The sequence below is a fragment of the Embiotoca jacksoni genome, unplaced genomic scaffold, assembly GCF_022577435.1.
Source record: "Embiotoca jacksoni isolate LCO1_2020_lvr unplaced genomic scaffold, fEmbJac1.0.p SCAF_3, whole genome shotgun sequence".
In the NCBI taxonomy this organism is placed as follows: Eukaryota; Metazoa; Chordata; class Actinopteri; family Embiotocidae; genus Embiotoca; species Embiotoca jacksoni.
This window is the reverse complement of record NW_027185381.1, coordinates 15,662,723-15,688,610: the sequence shown is the minus strand read 5'-3', so window position 1 is coordinate 15,688,610 and position 25,888 is coordinate 15,662,723. Positions and strand designations below refer to the sequence as shown.

The following is a 25,888-nucleotide window of genomic DNA, read 5'->3' as shown; positions in this document are numbered from 1 at the left end:
ACAGAGCCACAATGTTGACACTTTGAGTTTGATACACTTAAGAACGTTGTCGTGGATTATTTCACGGAATCCCAAAATCAATGCACATCAGATTACCGCGCGAGAGCTGTTGCATTCTCAGAAATGTAGTTCTGTCACAATCGTGTTGTTTTAATGTAGATTAACCCGTGCTGCGAGAGCTGTGATTCATTCTTACGTAACCGGCAGAGTGTTTGAATAACAAGAAAAGGTCTCTGGCTAGTATTTGTGAAGCAAGTGGCCGGGAGCGTCCCGTGCTCGTGGTCCAGCCCGTGTAATGATCCTTACAGTAACGGCGCACAGAGCGAAGCCACAAGAGATGAGCCTCTGTTGTTGTTTAGTCTCGGACTTAACATTCAGGACGGCAATAAAGGGAAGGATCAGAAGGGAAGGGTGTCCCTGAGGTGGTCCCTCCCTTTCTTCCTCTCCACCACGTCGCCCCGGCTCCCTCTGACTTCTGACTCCCCTTCAGAGGGCATGTAGAAGGGTCCTGAATAACAGGAAGTGCAGGGGCAGGAAGTTGAGTCTTGTCTGCCCACACGGCCTGTGGTAGGACACCGAGTCTAACTCTGTTTTGCACAGGAAGCGCAACTGTCATGGCTCAAGACTTTGGCTGTTGTCCATCACCTTCAAAGAAATGGAGGCATGATTGCTTCATGTAGTGGCTGCTTCTTTAACACAAGTCAGACAGATTGAATTTTCAAATGAACTTTGATATATTTTATTTTATTTTAACGGTTAAGATTTTGAGTGAAAAAAAAAAAAAAAAAAAAAGGTTCGTTGATACACTACATTTATATTTCAAACGTACAGACCGGCCTCACTTTGTGCTCATTTGGTAAATTCTCTTCACAGAAATGTACTTATGTAATTTCATGTTACCTTTTATATAGGCCAGCAGTTGAGGCAGTAATGCCTCAACTTTGTGAGGAGTGAACACAGGCCTACAAGGAGAGAGGGAGGAGGATCCATAATTACACTGGGAATGGAGCATGTTTTATTGATTGTAAAAGGGCCAGGCCTGTCACCGAGCCGCCCGGTGTCTCAGTGGTTCGTCCTAAGGGAGGAGGAGGAGGAGGCCGGCTGGCATCCCCGTCACTTGACCAGTCTCGCACCTCGTCACAGAGGATCAGTGCAGCTTTGGTCAGAAACAACAAAGCAATGCTTAGTTTTGGGTATCGAAATAGAGCATATTCCAGATCTGTATTTTGTTGAACAGGGTGTATAGTGAGGCATGGACTTGTTGTGTTAGGCCTGTCTTATTGACTTTCTGTCAAGGGGATGTGGCCGTTCCTACGGTGACATATTCTCTGCACAGTGATTTATGTGTTACAAATGTTTGGTAAGCATCTTTCAGAAGTGCTGGATTGGTTCATATCGAAGGGGACCAAGTGCATCATATCAAGGTCTTGGTAATGCAATGAATTGCTGTTATACAATGTGCTTCTTCGTATGTGCAAATTGAGGACGCACTGATCCGACTTTTTTTTTTATCAACATGATAGCGGCGCACCTTTTCTCCTAAATGTAAAATGATATGAGGCTCAAACTAGACAGCGCTTCTTCAAGCGGAGGTAATCCTGCTCCAAAATGCTTTTTAGACTTGTGCACATTTTATTTAGATTTACTTTGAAACTTTATGAAATTGTCTTACAGTGTATGAACTTCAAATTGACATACACAAACAAAAAGGGCAGAACATTTACTGCTGGACAAACTGCCCGGGATAAATCCTTTTCGAGAACAGGCCTCCCGCTATCTTTCCATGAAAGAATGTGTTATGCGGAACATGCAGCAATTAGCGAAGTTGTAGCTTCAAAACACGCCAGCTGTAAACAAACGGAGCAGAGCCCCAAAAATGTATTCGCTGTCGAATGGTGAAATTTGACCAACACCTGATTCACTCGGCATGGAGAGTTTGAAAGCAAATACCGATCCAACCGATCGGATCGGTTCCGAACGAGGTGACTGACCTCATCTACCAGCCTGTCATTATTCACAGGACCATGTCGTTTCTTTGAAGGCGTTACTTTTGCAGTAGTTAAGGGGTTACTCTTAACATCGACTTCACAAGTGTCCATACATGTGTCCATACATGTGTCCATACATGTGTCCATACATGTGTCCATACAGTTATAGTGAGGTGGCCTCATAGACTCGTGTTATCCTGCTCCTGCTTCCACGCTCAGTTTTCTCCTTTTCCTTTTCTCCTTTTATGTTCATCGTCTCTGTTTCTTACACACACACACACACGCACGCACGCACGCACACACACACACACACGCGCACACAAACAAACACGCACACAAACAAACACACACACTCACACACACACACACACACACACACACACACACACACACACACACACACACACACACACACACACACACACACACACACACACTCACATGCACAAAGAGCACATGATTTAGACCATAAACAGATACTCTGTCCCAATCTAACACTCAAGTGAAGTCAGCGTGTCACGCACAAACATGTACTCCGCTACAGTGCAGACATTGTTCTCCTTCGTAATCTGAACATCTTCCGACATGTTTATGTGGGTTGAGGGACCAGCTGAAAATTTCCCACTTCGTTGTGGAGATTGAAGCTGCATTGTACCATGTACACCGGTACATGGTGCGAAATGATCAACCGCAGTACAAGATCGGATCGATTCAAATCCTCAAAATAAGGTTTTGTCGGCAAGCCGTTTCAGATTTGGACTAACTTTCGATGAATGTGGACACTTAAGTTGAGAGCGTGGCACACCTGCAGTCGGAAGGCCCTCTCGGCTTGTCATTTCAGATCTGTGCAAGAGAAATGTCATGACACAGTCTATTATGCCTCTAGATGTGAACGGTCCTGCTGTGACAGCTCCTCTGCATAAAGAGAGGGAAGACCGTGCACATGCATTTCTATTCGTGAAAGTGTCTTGATTCTTCTTCTGGTGGACCAGATTGTTCAGTGACAGTCCCTCTATCGCAATCTTGCGATCACAATAATTAATTCAGATTCAACCATCCTCTGCATAGTAAACCTTTCCTAAACAGAACTCGCTTCATCAACAAAAATATCCCCATTTACAGTCAAGAAAGGCTCTTCAATGTTTTTTCCATCATCAAAACAAAACAAAACAAAAACTAAGAGTGACAGAGTTTATAGGAAATTGGTCTTATCATGAGAATTAGTCTGACTTCCCTGCATCAGTCTAATCGTACAGAAGGTGTTAGATCCATTTCATACACTTTTTCATTTGTAAGCAACTGCACTTTGATTCAGTGTATGTATATGCTGAATCAGTATTATTCAAAAAGCAGTCAGACACCTTAGTTTTGTAGAAGATGTAGCTTATGTATCTTATATTGTAGCCAGAGACGGTTTGTGCCCATGGTTCTTTAAGTGAAGAAAACTAAAAGAATAAAAAGACGAGAACTGAAATATTTAAAATATTAGATGTATAGTTAGCTTATAATCATATAACCATTAATGCATAAGGTTGTAGTAAATAAATTAAAAAAAAGCATTTTCTTCCTTGACTTGAAAAAAAATCCACATAAAATAAAATTCAGCAAATTCCTTTGCAATTTTTGAGAAAAGCCGCTGCAAAATCAAACCTTTTTGATCACAACAATTACATAAAAATGCTGCACCGATTGCCATTTCAGATGCAGTACACACTGCTTACAGTCATGTAACATTGAATACATTCATTTAAGCACTCACTTAAAGAACAGAACACTTGTCAGTTTAGACTAACCTCAAGTCATGATTTCAGATTCGTCCACCTCAGATGAGCACACAGACTAACACCAAATTCACACATACGCACACAGATAGAAATGTATAAACACAGAGTGAGACAAAAAATGGTCTCAACATTTATGGAGATACAATATTTGTGGTTAGTTTTCTGTCAGGTTTATCGTTGCTGCAGCGAGCTGTGATCTTAGCAGCAGAATAAACACTCTGGCATTGACTTTGTATCGTGAAATGAGGAATCCCCCCTCCAGAAAATAAAGGAAAAGGTTTGGCGGGGAAATTCTATTCTTGTCACTTAAAATGCAGTGAATTCACCGAATGAGTCAATAGCATGCTACTATTTTGTTACAATATAATTGTTAGTTGTTTGTATCAATATACAATTTCAGGGACCTGCATGTCTTTGGGGAACTGCCACGCTACGCCGAGCTCCCTTTAATTTGAACTCTGCTCTGTCAGTTTGTGTGTAAAATAGTGAATGAACAAGAGTATTGCGATTCTCTCTGGCCTGTTGTGATGTGGTTTGGGGAAATTCTTTGTGGGGGTTCAGGCAGCTACTTTCCTGGCTCAGACAGCCACGCGTGGGTAGTTAGCAAGGTGATCTCAGTCAAGTTTGCCTACAGTGGAGCCCCAATTCAGACAGCCAGACACCATAATGCCAGTCCATCTGTAACCCATAATGACTGTGTGCCACTGGAACTGGTCATTTTCGTTTTCACTGCCAATTCGGCCCCTGGCTCCCTCACCTCGCAACTGCTGACTGCACCTAATGGCCTGAGTTGTTAACCTTTCTACATTTTGTACTCGTGGGGGGAAATGCAGTTGTTTGGACATTTTCTATTTGCTCGGTGAAAGTGATGGATGTGCCTCCGGGGAGGGGGCTATATCTCTTCTTGCATGGGAGCAGTGACAGGACCGAGTTAGATGTTCCCTGGGGAACACCGTGGTCTGAACCACTGGCCAGGTTACAAGCTCATGTGGGAATATACAGTTCCCCCAATTCTCTTTATCTCCCCTGGCTTCTCCTCCAACCCAGGAGATTTCAACTGGCCTACTGTCAACACCAAAATGGGTGCTCTCTTAATCATCTTAAGAGCAAAGCTGGCATCAGCGAGGGTCAGCTCAGGAAGTCTCGGCAGGCAGCGCAAGGTAGAAAAAAAAAACTTTTCTATTTAGGTGAACCTGGCTTTGTAAAATGTTATCAAAACATGCGGTGACTACACCAGATCAAATGAAATGCAGCGGCAGTACTCAAAGGAAAAGTTTAGCGTTTCTATGAAAGGATTTATCCCACTCTCGAGTCTGTGAAGTCAAATGGAAGTAACAGCCAGAAGCTGGTTAGCTTAGTTTAGCACAAGGACTGCAAACAGATGGAAGAGCTAACCTGGCTCTCTCCAAAGGTAAACCACATTTGCCAACCAGTTCAGACCTCACTAATTCACACCAGTTGAAAGCAGTTGCCAGGCAACCACCGGAGACTCCCAAGAAGGTACTGCTCCCAAATAACTGAGCAAATAATAGGTCCTTAATAGGACAGGGAATTGTTGTTTTTACTCGTAACTTTTTTTTTTTTTTTTTTTGTACAGATTAAGCATAGTTATTACTGTTAATCCGTGAGCTTTATAGGTACAGGGAGTTGTATTGTGTTACTTTTGGACAGATCCAGGCAAGTTGCCTCCCCTGCTTCCATTCACTATGCTCAGTTAACACACTGTTGTCTTTAGCTGTGGTGTTGATCATTTCATCCAACTCTGTGCCAGAAAAGTGAAAACGTGTATTTCCTAAAAAGTCTTAAAATTAGAATAGAAGCTTCTGACGTAGCCTGACAACTCTCCATGTATTTCTTTATTCTAGTAATGAAACGGTTTGGAGACTTGTGTAGCTCCTTCCCTATAAATGTGAAGTTATCTTTCATTGACTTCAGCTGGGGTTCAAGTGCAGCAGCATTGGAGATAACGGCACGCCATGTGGGTCTCATACTTTGTGAATGTGCTTGAGAACAGGGCGCAGAGCCCTGCGGTGCTTTGAAGTGCCTAAGGAGACATTGTTGAGTGTCAAGTTAACTTTCTGTTTTCTCTCTCTCTCTCTCTCTCTCTCTCTCTCTCTCTCTCTCTCTCTCTCTCTCTCTCTCTCTCTCTCTCTCTCTTTTTCTTTTGGTACTTTTGCAGATTGTGGTGTGGTCTGCTGAAGAGCAAAGAGTGTACCGAGAAGAGTGAAAGAGTGTATCCAAGAAGAGAGGCTGTTGCACAATGTACTAGAAGAGTGGGGGAAGAAAGTGTGTTGTTTTTCTGATATTGTTGAGGTGTCAGAGAGACCTGGAAAGGACACAGCCATGGGGCGTAAGAAGATACAGATCACCAGGATCATGGACGAGAGGAACAGGCAGGTGAGTGGGACCATTTCTATTTATTGATCTGTCTATGTATCTATCTAGATATGTATCTCTCTCTATTTCTATTTCTCTACCGCACATATATGATATATATATAACGGTATATATATGCTCATATTCTATTTTAGAAGATGCTCCTGTGTCTGTCTTTGCTTACTGCTCTGTACCTGTCTGAAGGTTACAGTTGGCCTCTGTTTTCCTTCCTGCCTCAGACCAGAGTTCCACAGCTGTCATGGTGTGCACGGATCTAAACAGACATACCTCCCTCCCCAAAGTCCCAGCCAGCTGAACAGGGACCATGACATTTCTTTGTCAGTGCGGTCGTATTTACAGACATGATTCCCCTGCCACCCTGCAATTTCAGCCAGAGAACTTGATGAGGCAGCAGGAGCGCCGGGCTGCAGCGGGGGCCTCATGGCGTGGGAGTGAACTGAGGCTAGCGAGGAGCACAGCGGGCCGCCTGTGGCCTCCCCACACTGCAGGGCTTGTCCCCCGGCCTGGCGGTATGGCCGGGCCCCTTCGCTGTAGCCCTATGTGTTTGAATCTGTTTGGTAGTAATTAGGAGCAGCCACTGCACCACAGCACCCTCTCATTTGCAGGGTGGGACAGAGGGACACACAGCACCCTTCTTTGCCTTGGCTACACTGGTCCCGGGTAGCCACAAAGAGGGAGAGAGCTGGAATTCACTCTGTCTGCTCTTGTTAAATATAAACTGCTAAACAGCAAAACACTGTACAAAACAGCCTGGGTCTGTTTCAAACAAGAATAACAGGCGCAGATATCTATAGCAGAAAGGCTAGGTCCTTTTCTTTTTTAGCTACACTGTCTTTGATTTAAGAGCTAAGTTAGGGAACTGCAAGCTCTGATTTTGACGAATTATACCAATTAATGAAGACGTGTAGGTTTCCTGTATCCAAATAAAACGCATCTGGTTAACGCCGCCTCCAAATATAATCAATTACACGGTAGTAGCCAGTTGGTACTCTGACCATGTTTCTTCTCTGATAATGTGAGGGTAGCAGTTCAGTCAAGTGCGAAACAAAAATCCACAGCGTAGGCCAATTATCAGTATAACACCTGGCTCTGGGTGGGATCCAAAAAGGGGGGCAGGAGAGGAATCACTCCTGGCTCACTGGCGGTATCTATCCTCCATGCAGTGGCCTGTGACATGAAGAGAAAAAAAAGAAAGCGAGAAAATGACATGAAAACAGGTTGTCATCTGATGGCGAGGTGAGCGCGTTAACTCTTCAGATGATCCGTTCTTTACAGTGCGTGTAATAAGGGAGTGAGGGCAGACATTTTCCTCTATTGTTACACAGAAAAGTGGAGCTGCGCAGTTTATTATTAATGTGTCTCCCAAAGTCTGGTGTTTGCATCAGATTTTAAATGTCTCGCTGTATAATTTGTGAGAAAGTTTATCAGCAGAACGCAGGCAGTTCAGCTCGCACTTATTTGGTTTTAGCTGGCTCAGCAGAGAATTTGCTGTGACAATAGGCCGCTGTGCTAAAATAAAGCTTTGGTATAAAGTGATGTATGCATGTGTATCTTTCTCTCTTTTTTGTCCCCCGTGGGCAATGAAGCGCACAGTGCCATGTCCCTGGGGTGTACTCCTAACCAAGGGGGGATATCCATTAGCATATGCTCTCCATTGTCGGGAGACAATTTGAATCTTCGTCGATGCCACTTGGCTGTTAGCTTTCCACACTCTAGCATTGAAATGAAAGGGGTCCTTATGTGGGCTAATTAGATGGTATTGCAATACAGGATGTGTTTTTTTTAGAGGCAACAGGGGCTCCCTGGCACTGTCGGTGCAAGTGTTTTTAGGAGGGCAGTTAACCTTCCAGGATTTATAACGCCGAGCGTGACACAGGCTGAGAAGGTTTGTAATTACACAACCTCAAACTCAAGTCGAGAATTGACGGCAGAGGGAAGAGCAGGGTGAACTTAGCGGTTATACTTTTGTTGTAATGAAGTGTATTGTACAAATATGACAAGTAAGATAAGAAAAAAAATATTGCACAACTGTTGCATCCACCATGTGCAAGTAAGACCATTTCTGCTCACTCAAGTGTCCTTGTGCCATGTGGCCTTGCTGAGGTGACTGAGATGTGAAGGCAGCGCAGGCCCTATCATACATACTATAAGACTGTAAAGAGACAATCCCAAAGCCATGCTGTGCATGAATGATAGTCCTGCATCACAGCAGCAGTCACCAACCAGACTGACTTTGCTGATTGCAAATGAATGCTTCATAACTACCAGACAGCACAGCCCTGAATGACTCTCCTGATTTACTTTATTCACTGCAATTATGACCTTTTGAAATACAGACAGATACGCATACATGATACATAGACTCAAACAGCTTATACTTTTACTCATCTCTTGTCTTTTTTCTTACATACACACCTAAGAGTTTCTCACCGTGGACAGATCTGTGAAACCTAGCCCTCAGGGTCAACGGGCTTTTGTGCTTTCTGACTTTAGAGGTTTGTAACTCATGACCTGCACAACATAACAACAGCAGAGCCGGTGGCACTCTCGGAGCATATTCGGAGACGTTCGCCTCCTTCCCAGAGCTGCTGCCATTGTGTGGATCTACAGGGGGGGAATGACAGTACGCAGTAGTCCCATAAGTTAGTGTCGACGTTGGTGAAACCTAGTGAGCAGTGTCTAGTGACGTCCTCTGGATGCCATTAAGCCGGCTCACTGGGGGTAATTGTCCAAGTCATTAAAAGTTTGATGATTTTGCTGCTGGGTGGAGGGTTGCCTGCCCTTGCTGTGGCTCATTTTGGATTTTGCTCTGGCACGTCAGATGCCTGTAGGCACAGGGTAGCGCTCTCTCACAGTCTCCAGGGAGCAACACAGCGCATACCTTCCATTTTTCAGCTCTCACTCATTCCTGAAGTTTTGTTCGGTCATCATTAGTGTTTTGACAGGTAAAAAGCTTGTTGATGGACAACTGAAAAAAAACAAAGGGAAAATGTTAAATGTGACAGCCGGCGCATATATTATCATTGTTAAAGATGACAGTTCTCACTTTTCGACAAAACAAAATTTGTATTTCCGATTTTATCAACGCTCTCCATTCGAGTTTTCATGAAATTGAAATAGTGATTTATCCTTAAACTGGATCCATCTTGTTATTGACTGGAGGTATGTCTAGAAAACCAAGTTTCCTAGAAATATCTACTCCACGCTAGTCAACAAAACCTACTTGGGTTTCGTTAACTAGCGTGTCATCCTCTCCACTGAACAGGATCAGTCACGGCTACTGTAGGTTTCAAGGTCAATCCCACCCACTGGATGAGGCCTTTTCACTCGCCGTTGTCCACATGGGGATCCTGGGGCTGTCCTCTATCCCAGAGAGCTGATCCATGCAGACAGTCATGGTGGCCCTGGCTTGTCTCCCAAGCCCACACACTCTGGCACCGCGGAGCCAGGGCACCAGCCACAGGGCCTGGGTCACTCTGCCAGCTGGTGCCAGACCTCACTGTCTCTCAAGCCCGCTCTCACGTCTGCCATGGGGGCTGTCAAAGGTGACATGAGGTTCTAATAAGGCCGCTAGCTTCTCACCCCTCTGAAGGTGTTAGTGACTCAGGCATCTCCTGCCATGCCCCAGTCACAGCTGCACTCTCAGTCCCAGATGTCTTGTTTGTCATCTTGGCACCTCTGCCTGAGGACAGACATTGATAGACCCTTTGATTGACACATCAACTCAGTGTGAATGTGTGTGTGTGTGTGTCAGGGTTCGTTGTAGCATATGTTGTTATATACTACAAAATTTTCTTCGGCGGGGTCTGTCTAGTGGGGGATAAAAACAGTAAAACAAAAAGTGAATATTGCAGTAAAGGTATGTGTGACAGGCACATATGTTTGTGCTAAAAATGTAACGCACAGAAGGTTGCATTGGACACACTGGGATATCATGGAAAACAAATTTCAGTTAAAGTCACCTTCCACTCCAAAACATTTTTTTTCCTCTTTATCTTACGGTTAAATGTTTGAGCTTTACTGTGCAGAATGATGGATGTGCAGAGTTTAAAACTCATTGAAAATCTGATTTTAAGGTGCGGACCTATGGTGGATGACATCACAAATAGTTCAAAAAGCAAATCCTGATACAACATGCAACTCATACAACTTTGGAAGCTTGAAAGCCCAGTATACATCCAGACAGAATAGACTTGATAGTGGTAAGAGGCATCTTGTGTCCAGCAGTTTCACTTTAGAAATGAAATGTATTTGCATATTCATAGATTCTAGAATTGTTAATGGGTGAGGAGTAGATGTCATTTTAAGGATTATTACAAGATCCAATTTATTTGTGTAAACCCGCATCAGATACAAATTATTATTCAAAGTAGAGTATTTCAGATACATCTTCAAACATGTCTGGAGGAGATCTTTAACTTTGCATTTCAATTTACCAACCTAGCTGCTCTGTGATTTGTTTCATATCAAAGAGATAACTGTGACTGATATAACTGTGGCGAATTTGCTTGTTGCTCTCTAACTGAATGATTTTGTCAGTTCCAGAAAAGCAAAAATCTTAGGCAAAAAAGATGAGTCTACACCAGGGGTGTCAAACATACGGGCCGCGGGCCGGATCCGGCCCGCCAGGGGGTCCAGCTCGGCCCGCCGGATGACTTTACTAAGTGTGAAAATTACAGAAAGACATAAATTGCATTTCTATGAGAATATGGAGGTTTATGAGTACAAACGTTTTGTAATTGTTTTTAATCGATCCAGTAATTGCTTCAAAAACAGCGTAAATGCGATGTCTGCTCCGGAGGCAGAAGCGCTCGTTGCCACAGGCAGCAGCGCTCGCTGCTCGCTTTGTGACACGTTTGACGTCAAACGCGTCACAAAGCGAGGGAATCTGCAGAGGAGAGCCGGGGCAGATAAACAGTGGGCTGATGTCTGAGTTTTTGGTCTTTATGTTTCTAGTTTATTGTAGAAAGACCTTAAAATAGGGTTTATCATCCAAAAACCTTCACCAATGATTTAAACATAGAGAAATATTGTCGTTATTATGCTACGATTTTACTGGTCTGGCCCACTTGAGATCAAAGTGGGCAGTATGTGGCCCCTTAACTAAAATGAGTTTGACACCCCTGGTCTACACTGTCACTTTGAGCACGTGTTTCTCTGCTGCAGCACCACTCTCTAATTTTGACTGATATAACGGATGTATTTTTACTGAAATACTAATTTAGAAGCCGTGTCAGCTTGCAATCACGTAAAACTCATACCAAGTATAAAAACTACACATATGAGAACTAACTTACCGAGCTCAATTAAAGCTCTGTAAATACAGGATATGGTGGTGGAGCACTTGGGAAGAAGGCAGAAGCAGAAATGATCACTTCATCTTGACACCGTTAGAGCTTCTTAAAAGGTCAGCGAGTTTTCAGGCTGGCACGGTCTAAATGAAATGCTGGTATAGTCACTGATCTGTCGGGTATTGTGTGAGTTGTTATAATGACCTTATCAAAAGCAGAGAAAGTTGGAATCACTCCAGTTTATTGGAAGTTTGTACATGGCCCCCCCTTCTCTTTTGCCCTGACATTTTGATTTCTCTGAACAGCTGTAACATGCACTGGTACTGTGTGTGGTAGAGCTTTACAATACTCAGGCTAATCCTGCCATAGTGAATTACATGAATTAGTCAGGGAGCTAGACTACATGTGTACCACATCTTACTATAGGAGCGACTCAAATTTTTAAAACCACATTGAGTGTCTTTGTGCGTGTCTTTGACTTGGTGAACCATAGGAAAGCTTTGCCAGTGAGCCTCCCACTTGACCTCAAGGATGTCTGTGGTTTTCCACTGTCGCAGCAGTCACCCCAGACAAGATGGGGGTGGATAGAGGTTATATTTGTGAATGTTCCTCTTTGTGCTTTGAGCTTTTTGGTGTCTTAACCTATTAAATGAAGCTGAACTTCTTAGATATCCTAACAAAATGAGAAAACTAGGGCAAATTGGTATAAAAGAAGCTAACTGGGAAAGTACAGAAGAGTAATATGGTTGTCACCTTTAATGACAGTGCATGCAGAAGCTGGTTTTGTTGAGGTTGAAATGAAGCGGTGCCTGGGTCAGCAGCCCTGCACTCAGCACTCTGCCATGCATCCAGGTGGAACAAAGTCCTCGCTCAGCGTCTCATCCTGGGCTTCCTGCTGAAAGGTGACATCTCCATGGCTTAACAGCCACATTCATCTGCTAAAGAGCATACAATTTGTTAATCGTTTTCCCACAGGACAGTCCCCACCTTTCAGTTGGTTAGGCAAACAAACACATTTGCGAGCAGGTGAATGAGCGAGTGGGCAGCTCTGGTGTTTAGTCAGAGGAGACTAGTATCAGGTGGTTAGAGCTGAGTGCTCCAAATGGGTTGAAAGAGACCGAAAACTGTTCACAACAACAAATCCTCTTGTCTGCCTCCATGGTCTAACTTAAGAAAATGAAGATAAAGAATGAAGTGCACAATGCCGTTTCTGTTCAGCCAAACATGCTCAAAGGCTTTATATGACTACAATTTGTAAGGGAACATGTTATTTTATTGTTCTTCTCCCTTTTTTTAAACCTTGTCATTTCAAGACATGCCATGTTAGAATCCATTGGTGCATTGAACAGAAAATGACACGAAGGCAGGCTGCTTGATGTCTAGAGCAGGAATAATGGTCCTGTGTAATTACCTGTAGTGTGGAAGATTTGAAATTCATTTATCACAGTTGGAGTGACCCCACTGCCTGAACGGTTACACATACACTATGCAACACATAGGATTATACTGCATTATACCAGTTAAAATGAGGGTATAGCCGCAAGCTGTGACCAATTAAAGTTGAACAAAGCCATCTCATCTGCTCAACTCCTCTCTTAGTAGGTCAGTAAAACTGATGGAGAATACAGGCTCATACACTCCTCTGTAGCTCTACGCACAGCTTTTACTAGCACATTCACAAGCCACGTTGTATTTGTATGCGTTTCACAAGACAAACGCACTAACAAAACATCTGATTTCTGCAAACAGCCATTGCAAAACCAAAGGAAAAAACAAGCAAATTTCTATCCTCCCTCCTCATGAATAATGTTTTTAGTTTAAGAAATGAGTGTAGCTGACTGTAAAGAGCTGGTGTAACATAATGACATATGTGAACGGGTCTGAGGCGACCACAGAGACGGAGCAGCAGAGTTACAGGACAGAAAGTCACTTTGCAGAGAGGGTTGCGTTACCATTGGAGTGATGTATGACCTAAAGTCCCATCTGAGGGCTCGTGTTACAAGGCTTATGCTGCACGACAGAGATAGCTTTCCATATATGGAGTCAGGGGCTACAGTAATGTATGGGCCCCCGTTGTTGCCAAAGCTCTTACTCAGCTCGCTGGCACGGGCTCCTGACCCTGACCTCTGGCCTGATAACTAGACATTTCAGACATGCAATATGTTATTGTAATCACTCCTTAAGGGGGGGATGATCTTGTTATCTGTCAACGTTGTTTACAGCAGCGTTGTTGTCGTTGTTACATTTGCTCAAATACCAATCTGAAGTACAATTTTGAGATACTTTACTTGGAGTACATTCTGTTTTACTAAACACTTCAATTCCACTTCACTTCAAATGTTATATTTTTTTCTCTACGACATTTATCCGGCAGTTTTGCATGCAAAGTGTGCAAATACTTTATAAAATGTGATATTTTGCTGTAGCCAACAATGTGTATGCTTGAAATTTGCTTCACCTTGACCAGTGACAGCATTTTCATGCTGCTTATACATGAATGCAGAAAAACAAATATCCAGTAATATAACATATACATATACATCGTAACAGCAGCTGAGTATTTACATTTTGTGCATTTTGCTGATAGTATTTTTGCTTTCTTACTTGATAAATTAAAATGCAGGAATTTGACTTCTAATGGAATTGCTAATTTTACTCATAAAAAGATGTGAATACTCCTTTTACCTCTGATAATTGCCCAGTAAACATGGACTGCTGCTTTATGTTATAATAAGAAATACACATTTACACTTACTTTCCTCTCTTTTGTTCTCTTGACTTTGATCTTTTTAAATTAGAGAAACTGTTTTCCTCTGATGGTCTTGTTTTCTGTGTGTCTCCTCAGGTTACCTTCACAAAGCGGAAGTTTGGCTTGATGAAGAAGGCCTATGAGCTGAGCGTACTATGTGACTGTGAGATAGCCCTCATCATTTTCAACAGCTCTAACAAACTGTTCCAGTACGCAAGCACAGACATGGACAAAGTGTTGCTGAAATACACAGAGTACAACGAGCCCCATGAGAGCAGAACCAACTCTGACATTGTAGAGGTGAGTGAGTGTTGTTTTCTCACTTTGTGATGGAAAATGTCTTTCACATCATGCCTTCAAACCTCACAGTGACCAAGTAGTTTCTCTTCATTATGATTTGTTACACAAGACCTACACTCACATTTATGAGATTTAAGGCTGAATTCGTTATTTTAGTCCTGGAATCAGAATATAAACTACATTTATTTTGCGACAACAGTTTGCTTGTTTTGTAAATGCTGCTAAGAGTAATGCTTCAGACATGCCAGAGTTGGGAACAAGTAACAGTTTCCTTCTAGTCGGCATTCAGATAGGGCACAGGAGGTCTGCACTCCCTGATAAGTTCAGCCTCTCTCGTGCCCATCAACTGACGTGGAAAACCTATCTCTGCACACGCATGCACACAGTAGCTGCAGATCACCATTGCTGACCTTGTTTCCCATAGATATTGGACCTGTAGGGCACAGTTCTCTGGCTACTCCTCAGTACACACAGTTAGCTTGGCTGTTGCTGCCGTATTTCTTCTTCTTCTTTTTTTTTTTTTTTTCAGTGAAAATACAGTGTTTAGTACATTCCATACAGCTCTATAAAACTCAACAAGCACTTGAGGTTCCTGGCAGCTCCTCCATGCCCGGCGACTAGCGGAAGAGTAAGCCACTTGTTATGCCAGCATACAAAATTGTCAGCCAAAAGTGTAAAAGCCAAAGTAAATGAGAATGATTAGGGATACATCCTGTTCCAAACATCTTGCCTTGGCACACGTGTGGTTTCTCTGCTTATTCAAGATCTGCTTTAAGAGGCCGGTATCTTCATCCTGACGAAATGAAAGCGCACACAATGTATGTTAATGCTTATTGATGAAATCGTGACACTCGGTATGAAGTTGCCCATTAATCTTGCTATTATTTGAAATCCACTTAGATTTCCACTTTCTGCGGTAAGACCTTGCAAACTGCTGCATCCCAATACTCTGTGTTCACTGCCACCTGCCTACTGAAACATACATCATATTTTTTATTTTTGCTGCACAATTAGGAGATATTAAGAGTTTAAGTCGGGTGGGATTGAAAGAAAAATAAAAAAAATCAAGAATCCGAGCTTTGAAAAGAATTTCTCTTGGAAGAATTAGTGAAATTACATGCAGCATGAAGGAGTCAGCTGTGGCCCATTATCTTTTATTTATGCTGCCACTGCTTGTGAATTACCTGCTTGGCAGAGCTGCAGAAGAGTGTTCTGGCATTCAGTAGACTCATGCAGTCACTCTTCCATCAGAGCAGAGCACGGGCTCACCTGCATAAAAAATACATGGATACATTCCTTACATAACAGTGACCACAAATTTGTTTTTGCCGTGACTCTGGAAGCTGTCTTATTTTAAACAAGACTTGCTGCAAACACACCACACATCAGTTGGGTCCTTCCTCGGGCTGTTTTTATCACATATATCTGTGGTCTGCAAATGCATGTTTATGTGAACAGCATGATGTAATTGGAACACACATTGTGCATAATGTTGCACTAGTGAGCCCATGCTGATTTTCCCTCTTAGTACTGCTGGCTGCTCTCAAGGAAGCTGCCCACTGTACAAAAGGCGAGAACAGGCCACTGTTGTCCCCGCTCGCTCGGCCAGCATCTTTGAAAAAAATCCCCCTCTGCCTGCTAGCTATGTGGTCAAGGTTCAGAAGTGAAGCAGAGCTGAAGTAACCCAGCCAGTCCACTTCACAACATCACCACACAATCCCACTATTCACTTGGCCTGAGAGCCGTGTGTCAGAGGTGGCTGATAATCTGTGGAAGCTATGATCTGATCATATTTTCAGAGAGATCCTAATCCCAACTGTCGGTCAGACCTTTTCCGGTCTTTGTGCTTCTCCAGAGCTGTGCAGATCCTTGCAAAAACCAACGGAGGAGCGGACGCATTTGTAATGATGGGAAGAATCCACCCCTCCCTCATTTATCTAGTGAAATCGGCCTCACATGAAAACACTTAAACTGGACACTTATCTAAATCTTTAAATCGTGTTAAACCAATCTTTGCCATGCAAACAACCATGTGCTCATTTGTCCAGTTTGGGAGGCAAGAAAAATCCTCTCCCACTTTTCAGTGGTAAGCTCTTTCCGTGCGAGAAACTAAATCAAAGGTCACATTCCTGCTCAGTAGTACCATCTGTAGATAAAGGCTGAGCTGTGCAGTGTGGGAGAACAGTCTCCATGTTTTCCACAGATGGATGCATGCCTTGGCCACAGTTTGATAACCCAGTGGAGGGCTATGGACTTTGTCTCAAATTTGGCTCCCAGTCCAAAGCAGAGCATTGGGCTCCGATTTTTCTCCTGTGTGTGTGTATGTGAGTTTGTGCGCGTCTGCACGTGTTAACATTACCAACACTGCGGGCGACAGGTGTATAAAATTCACATGCATTCACCTGTATTTGACAAATAAATCCCTCTGAATTGTTAATAAAAATCAAAATAACATTAACGTAGAGGTTCATAGTATTTCATAGATCCATCCATGGATTGTCTTTTATCTATACCTGTGTTTTCCTGTTGCCGGTCACGCGGGGGTCACGTAGGATAGAGCTTATCCTAGCTGACTTTGGTCAAAGGTGTCATATACCCTGGACCGGTCGCCAGTCCATCACAAGGCCAGTTTTTATACATCTTCTTACTCAGCTAGATAAAACAATATAATTTATTGTATTCTCAGAATATGGTAAAGATCACAGTCCTGGAAACCAGCAATGGCTCCTACTGTGAAAGAAGAAAACAGTCTTTTAATGTTCACTTTAGTGTTATTCTTTTGTAAGTACAAACATTTCAGCAGACCTCTCTGCAGGTTTTCAGAAAATTCTCTGCCTGCCGTAAGTTTTTCTTTGGAAGTGAATGTGGTGTTTAATATAGTTGAGCAGAGTATTCATGACCGAAGGCTTCATGGTGTTGTTTCTATTGTATTACTTATTGAATTTCTGTTTATACCACAAATGAAAATGCTGCCGTTAGTCATTAGATTAATCTAATAATATTTAGTCTTACTCCCCTCTCCGCTTATGGAGCTAATGAGATTTTGCTCGTGCTCTGCTATAACCTCACACTGTTCTCCTGCACACAGAAAGATCCCTGTGTCTCCAGGAGAAACCTTGAAATGAGATCGCAACTTCACAGGCTTCATTTGGCATCTATCTGTCCTCACTTTGAGCAATTCAACACAATTAAGGTGTATTGTATAGATTAGTATTAATCAGGTTTGCAGGCACACGGAATCAACATTAACTCAACACTTATAAAATCAAGGTTGTGATTAGCCTTTAACCCGATTGGGAAATGCAATCTTAGTAGAATACCAATGCCTTGTAAATAACTGGATGCAAAGAATTGACTTTCCACAGCTCCTTTTTGTGTCTTTTGCCCTATTTGTGACATTAAACACTCCGAGATCATTCATAGGGAAATTCTGCTTATCTTACTCATAATAAAGAGGGGCGGCCATTGTTATTGTGCCTCTTGAAAAAAAAAATCAGACAGTTCCCTCTCTATTTATGAAGGAGCAGTCCCGGTCTCACAAGACCACTCCAGTGAGAGGAAATGAGAATAAAATTATCAGGTAATTTCCATTAGGTTTTCTTTCATGAACACTATCAACTTTGGTTATAAATAGAGCGTTATTAATAAGATATGTAAATATTTGCCATTATTGAATGTCAGGCCCTGTGTTTTCATCTGAAGCCCGCCCTTTTTTGTTCTATTTTGTTTGTTTATTTGTGACTGCCATTTGTAGACTTTACAGTGACAGCAGCAATATACACAATCATCACGTCCCACACTCTGTATGTCATTTTTTTCAATGATGGAGACAGTCATTGTATTACATGAGATGATGCTAAAGAAGTGTTTCCAGTGACTTACAGCTCAAAGAAAAATAAATGTTATTACCAGTTACAGAGTGAATATTTTTAAAAGCTTTGGGCTGAATGGGCACCAGGATTTTCAGACAGGGGATATTTATGTTCGTCAATCAAAGGCTGAGCAGTGATTAAGGCTCATTTCTATCTTAATGAATGCAAATTGGCACATCTGCTGTGGTGGTCTAGCTGTCCAGACTCTTCAATTAGCATGATTGATCAATTATCTTCCTGCTGGTGGCTCATTGGAAATAGAGGCTGGGGAATGGGCTTGTGGTGGTGGTGGTGGGGGGAAGAGGAGGGGGGGAGGAAGAAAGATGAAAGATGAAAGAGCATGAGAAAAAAATGAGCAAAAAAACTGTCCAGAACCTGCATTCAATGAATCTGATTTATAATTGTTTTTATTTCATGAGAATTGAAGAATAGTGGAATTCCATGTTACTCAAAGAAGACTCTCACTTTCATATATATTTCTTAAAAATAGACAGCGATGAGTATAATAGAAAAATCTGTCATTTTATCTTTAAACAACTGTTTACATTTTCGATAAAAAAAAAGAAAGAAAAAAAGCGTTTTCAGGTTGATGGGCTCATCAGAGATCAGATGCTCAGATTACAATAGGAAGATCCTAATATTACTTTAACAAATGTGTTTGCAAAGTCAGTGGTTCATTTTTACAGGCTGTAGCTCTAGTTTACTTCATTTGTTTTGCATGTACCCGTCATCTTTACATGAACAAAAACACACTCCGCATTTAATTTTTCTTTCACCCTTCATCTGCAGAATTTCTGATCAATTATTTATGAGGGAAAAGAACTTCAGCCTTGCAAATATTTAATAGATCAGTACTCAGTCAACTCTGAAGACTGTCTAGAATATTGTGGTGTGCAGCTTGCTTGTGTTGGTTTAACAGTGAGCACAGATCCTACAATACTCAAAGCAGGCTGACGAAATCACTTCAAGTCCAGAGTCTGACATACATTAATCTTTATGTTTTAGACGGTTTACTGCATATTATGTCAATTACATTCCATGTACACTACTGCATGTAACGTGACATCATTGTTCTTTGGTAATTTAACGCACATTTTTCAGCCATATTGTTTACTAATTACCTCAAACAAACCCCTGTAAATGGATCTCGAAGTTAATGGCAATTCATAAAACTGAAACCTGACATCCTGTTTTGGAAAACGGACACATCAAGTGTAGTTAATGGCCTGAACCACTTAACGCACAGCTCAGATAGCAGCTTTAAAGTTACACAGTGCTCGACACCAGTACGTTAATAGAAGAGTGAGACATATATTTGCCACTTGAGGCTTTTGAAACTGAAATGTAAAAAAAAAAAAAAAAAAAAAAAAGCCCCCCTCCCAAAAAAAAAAGTAAAAAACAACACAACACACTAATATTGTATAAACACTAGCCAGTAGCACTACTTGAACATAAATTTTGCCCTCCTGTCCTTCTGGCCGGCAAATTTCTCAATGAGTCTCTGGTTAAAGTCAGTCACCAGCTTCTTTTCCGTTGACAGCATGGCCAGTGAATCTCAAACTACAAGAGTAAACGAGGAACGCTCTGTGTGTAGCTGCCCTGATATGTGCACACAGCTAGTGCCTGTTAGAAGCCTTCTTCAACACGGATAGACATTTACTCAGATGATACTCGTACTCCTCAAAAGTACATTATCGGTACCGGATACTCGTCTTGTGCCTAGAAATAACCGAATTTTCCGCTGCCGGTCAGATAGGAAAGAAGCAGGAGTAACCGTGTAAATACTTAATGGCGGATGTGAGGTGAACCTGAAAGACGACGTCGAGAGTTGTCCAATCACATTAGATAAAGAAACGTAAAACAACACAGATTCGCTGCCAATAAAAGAGGGAGGGTCGGGAAAATCTGAAGCAGCCAATTGAAGAGCCACTTCAGGTCCTATGGTTGCCAAAAGTTGAAGGACTTGCATTCAGTCTCATTTGGCCGGCGGCCCGCACCAGGAAGTAGATGTATTTACACAGAAATGAACTAAATACAATTTGTAAACAGTTTTTATTGAATGCTCACAGGCGCTGGCAGACTACCAGGTCCACCTTACAAGCAAACTATTATTATATAATTAATTTATGTTTTACACGTTAAAGTAGTCTTTTTTTTCTCACGATGTTGGGTGGGGGGTGCCGCCCCGTATTACCAATCCACCACTGGTCTTTACTGCTGTCATTTTCGACTAAAGGTATTTTCTGTCTTTGTTTGTTCTGAAGAAACTGACACTGCTGTTGCCAGAAACACAAAGCAACATCACTTCCTTTTCAACAGAGTATTTTTCTCTGGAAAGACCAAACTCGTTTCCTGTTTACAGAGACAATGGTCTCTTGAGTTGATGTCTAAAATTTAAACAAGGCTGCTGCTCAGTCAGTCTGTCATTATGTGAAGACAATAACTCCGTACAAATCTACTTGTGAAATTTAAAAAGTATGTAATCTGAGTTCAGGTTTTGTCTTCCTTCCTCTGGTTGTAAATCAACTGCACTGCCCGGACTCCACTGATTCTGCCAATAATCCTTAATGATCACAGAAGATCAGTCTGCAAATGCTAAAGTCCATAAGGTTTTGTAAAGTATGCATTTGTGTTTCATAAAATTTCAAGCAAGTCGATTACATTGAAACATTATTCAGCACATTTAGACAATTATCTTTTCCTCATTTTACTCTTACCTTTTGATAAAGTTAGCCAACCAACTCTTTCAGGTTTTAGTTTGTGGTTAAGGTCTGCAGAAAATTTGCTGGCCTTCATTACAGTTTTATTTCTTCTTTTCGTCGAAACAAAAGTGAGCTGCCGTTTCTGGAAAAGTACAATACCAAGATAATTAAACATTTCGTATCTAGATTACACCATTCTCTCTTAATGTCTGACTGGCCAAATTGCTCATTCTTTGTATATAATATCTTACATTTTCTGGTGTGTTTCCAAAAGATCAAAGCAACAGTCTAAATTCAACAACAACATTTGCAGAGTGGATTTATAATTTATATGTCAGAGTGAAAATTTGTGATTTTTTTTTTTTTTAAAGAGGTTTTCACTTCAACTGAAAATAGGTAAAACAAGCAAAAGTTGAGTCCATGAAATAGACAGATTAAATGACTTCATCGTCAGTTCTCAATATAGCTTGATTTCCACCTCCAGATCTTCACCAGTATCTTTCTACTTCATTCTTTCCCCTCGACTGCACCATCATCATCCTTTTTCGCCACCGAGCTCACAGAGGCAGTGATGAAATATTCCTTTTAAGATAAATCAAATGTCATTGCTGTTGACATAGATTTATTGGTTTGATGTTGATTTTTCAAAGCTTTTCAATATATATGAAATTTTCAGCCAACCCATTTTTAATATTACAGAAAAAAGTACTTTTGCAGATGCACTTTTGGGCTTCAATGGTTTATTGGAGTGATATTAAAATGTTTTTTTTTGTTTTGTTTTTTTAATACTTGTTATAACTCGAGGTCATATGCACTACTGCAGATTACCTTAAATATGAGGATAATTTGGAACGTTTTCACACATATAAACACACCATGTTGTGAAGAGGTGCTCCTTCCTGTGTGCACAGAGTGTTTTGTCTACCTGAGAGCGGGTACTTAACCTTCGGGCCTATGTTACAGGCCAGGTCAGCTCCAGAGCTAACTTATGTTGCTTGTCAAAACAAACACACTGACTGTTCATACAGCGGCACCATCTATTTTCAGACTAGAGCAGTAGGACACGATAAAAATACATAACAACTCACAAATGTTACAGTGAAACAGAGAGAAGGGTTATCTTTGCCTCTGGAATGCCTCTGGTTATGTTACAGTTACAGTTTTAACAGGGCTTCATTTATATAGCCTCGATCTTTCTTATGTGTAGAGCAGAGGGAACTAAAGATGGTATATGGTATGGTTGGGCTATTACTATTTTGAGATTAATAGATTAATTTTCTCAAGTAATCAAATAGCTGTTTGGTTTTTAAAATGTCTGAAAACGGTGAAACATGTAGACCAGTGTTTCCTAAAGCCAAAGGTGCAGCCTAAATTGTCTTTTTTATTTTAATTTTTTTCTCAACCAACAAACCACAACCAAAATATATTCCTAGAGGACTAAAGGCACCAGAAGATATTCACATTTAGGAAGCTGGAATCAGAGAATTTTAGATCTTTTTTCATTAAACAAAACCAGGTCAAAACCAAGTATATGGCTGGACTGCGCATGAAATGCTGGAGGGCTTTTAATTTGAAACAAAGGCTTTTAATGTGAAATGGATACAAGAAGTTGCAGCATTTGGCTGACCAATTGTGTAGCTTTATTACTTAGTCACTCAGTTACTCAGTGACAGATATTTGCGTATAGATGGCTGGCCACGCTGTTGATGTCCAGCCAAAAACATGACTCAAAACTCCCCTGGAGTACTCTGGTGAGAGTTTTCTGAAAAGTCTTCTCTTGCAACAGCGAGTGAAGCAGTATTAATGGTTCTGTTGCGAGCATCATGCTGGGTTTCAAAGTGCCTCTTTTTATAGGACAAGGACTCCTTTTCCTCTGGGCTTTTAGCGGAAAAAAAAAAAAAGGTCACCAGTGTTCTCTTCTAGTTTGTGTAATGAAACAGTTGTGGTAATGTTCATGCAAGTATATGGCTGCAGACTACTCCGTAATACGTAATAGCCCTTGATTCTTTAAGTGTGAAAATGTAGTCTGATTATTGGAATGAAACTGGCCATAACCAGCAGTGTCAGGGCTCTTTATGTGGGTTTTTGTCTTGTAGGCCCATACAAGTGTTTTCTTTTGATTCACTGAATGGCTTAACTACATTATCAAATACTGTCTTCCTGTACATTTTAAACCCATCACGTACCACATCTCATTGTTTTATTATGCCTCTGCTGTGTGTGTGTGTGTGTGTGTGTGTGTGTGTGTGTGTGTGTGTGTGTGTGTGTGTGTGTGTGTGTGTGTGTGTGTGAGATGCTTGTTACCAGGTTACTGCTAAGAAATCTTTGCTTTTGGCACATGTCGTGCTTCATTGACGTCAGTGCTTTTTTTCCACCCTCTCAACTACGTTGCATATGTCTCATTTCAAACTGAGGGTCTCTTACAGAGCATAAAATGAAAAAAAAAGATTCAACAACAAATACCACAAGCCATGGTACCCTCTTCTAAGCATTAGTTTCCAGTCAAACTAATGAGCTAATATTCCAGGTTTAAAATTAGACATGTTCACTTTGAAAATCTGGAACTAAAAACACTTCAGTTTATTCACCACAGATGAAAAGATGTACGAGTTATATTTTAACCTGAATAACGCATTGTTCTGTTACATGAAGGCATTTTGTTTATGACTTGTATATATTAAAGAAAAAAAATTGTTTCTTAATGGAAGATGATGAAGAGGAAACCTCAAGAAAGAGTTTTTTGGAACCACTTTTTAAGTTTGTTGGAAAAAACTACGGCAAAAAAGATTAAACATGATACCGTCTTTGATTTGTAAATAAATGTCATCTTGTACTGTAGCGTCAAAGCAAATTAACATCTCTTAACCTTTATAAAAATTTCAATTTCACAATGACTGCAGATAGGCAAGCATGACCAAACTCTGTACTTGTACGCAGGAAATTGTATTGAGGTGGTGTTGGTAAACGGACCCAAACGCAAACACACACAGGCAACTTGAAAACAGCAGGGTGGAAAATAAAACCGAACGTGCATAAACACAGAAATAATCCAGGATTGCTGGAAGCCAATAATCGTCTTTCTCCTGACTCGGGATCATCCCTGAGTCGGGGCAGGTACTTGAACTAGTCCGGAAAAGGAGAGAGTCGGCGAGACCCGTGCAGGCAGGTGAAGGTGTACCCGTGATTCTCACCGGGGCCGAGACAGGCGAGTCCAAGCTGGCTTGAGGACGCGTCCCCGCGCTCCACACCGGCCACTGTGGGTTCAGGCAGAACCGCAGCGGCAGCAGGCCGGCAGACAGGTGATCTCCGTGGGCCGACGAAGGTTCGACTGTTTGGTTTCCCGTGGACTGACACAGGACCTCACGGACCAAGTCGGGGTCCAGACTCCGAGACCAGGGAACCCAACAAAGTTCTTCCGGGCCGTAGCCCTCCCAGTCTACCAGGTATTGGAAACCATGATCTTGTCTGTGGACATCCAAGAGGCGACCGCCATCAGTGAACCGAGGGGGGACGAGGTTCGGCCGAAGGGCTCAGAGGACCAGAGGTTACGGGCTTCAGGGGGGTTACGTGGAGGCACTTGTTCTGGTCTGATGTACGAAGCAGGGCAGCCCGAGTGTTTCTTCACATCCTCCTGCAGCGGCCAAGGTTGCGTTGCACGGATAGGACCACGACTTCAGCCTCCTGGCAGGGAAACGGGAGGGGGGGGGAGTTTGGTAGCCTAGTGGGCGCCCTTTGAGAACCGGTCCACTATGGTCAGGATTACGGTGTTGTTGTCGGATGGGGAAAACCCAGTGATGAAGTCCAGAGCAATGTGGGACCATGGAAGATGAGGAACCGGTAGAGTTTGCAAGAGTCCAGCAGGGGGCCTGTGAGACGCCTTGCTTCGAGTGCAAGTGGGGCAGGCGAGAACGTAGGTGCGAGCATCACTCTCCAAGGAGGGCCACCAAAAGGTCTGACGGAGCCAGTTGATGGTGTGTCAAATGCCTGGCTGGCTGGCAGGAGATCTGGGAGACCGGCAGAAAGGTGGCCTCCGTGGATCGACACTGGACGGCAGGTACGTAGCACAGGGTCGCAGGCACACAGGTAGGACTGCAGCAGGCAGGAGACAGACAGGGGGTCAGAACCGGAATTGCAGAACAAGCAAACGGACTTACTGAACTGCAACGTGGTACCAGGTGAGACGATCGGACGGTCTGACTCAGGTGGAGTGCAGCACGGGGGTTCATATACTCATATACTGCCAAGTGGTGATTACTGACACCAGCTGTGCCAGCTGAACAAGGTGTGGTAGTGGGAGGAGACTGGAGGCGGGCAGTGGACTGAATCCACACCCTCCAGACACAGACTGCAGACTCCAGACATAGAACACATGACAGACAAAAACCAGCAGGGGAGAAGACAGGAAATGGGTCATTGGGGGAAAACAGAGGGAATAAAAAACATGGACCGGCGGAGATCCTGACAGAAATAACTTCTGATTTATGTGTCATCAGATATTATGTTTTAATTGTGTTCAACATGATGGACAGGCTTTCTCTCAACATGTAGTTTAACATGTGAAAAATGTCTGCTTTTTGCATCAGCCCAAGTTCTCTGATTTCAGCTTTTTAATTATGAATAATAATAATTATATACAATAATTTTCTGGTTTCCTAGTCCACCATGATAATAAACTGAATATAATTTTGTTGTTGAGTGTTGGTTGGGACAAAACAAAACATTTTATACTGCATCCTGGGCTCTGAAAAACATGGACTGACATTTTTCACCATTTTCAAGACTAAAAAAAAAAAAATTATCACAAA

General features: G+C 42.2%; 1 protein-coding gene across 9 annotated transcripts in view; it reads left to right on the top strand.

The window, feature by feature from the left end:
- Positions 1-25,888, top strand: part of mef2aa (myocyte enhancer factor 2aa) — a 63,545-nt gene that overhangs the window by 14,897 nt on the left and 22,760 nt on the right. For all 9 annotated transcript variants that reach the window (XM_069163550.1, XM_069163555.1, XM_069163557.1 and 6 more), the window contains 2 exons: positions 5,952-6,169; positions 14,306-14,509. In XM_069163550.1, coding sequence (XP_069019651.1) covers positions 6,116-6,169; positions 14,306-14,509 — 258 coding nt within the window. In that variant the 5' untranslated portion in view covers positions 5,952-6,115. The remainder of the gene's footprint in view (positions 1-5,951; positions 6,170-14,305; positions 14,510-25,888) is intronic.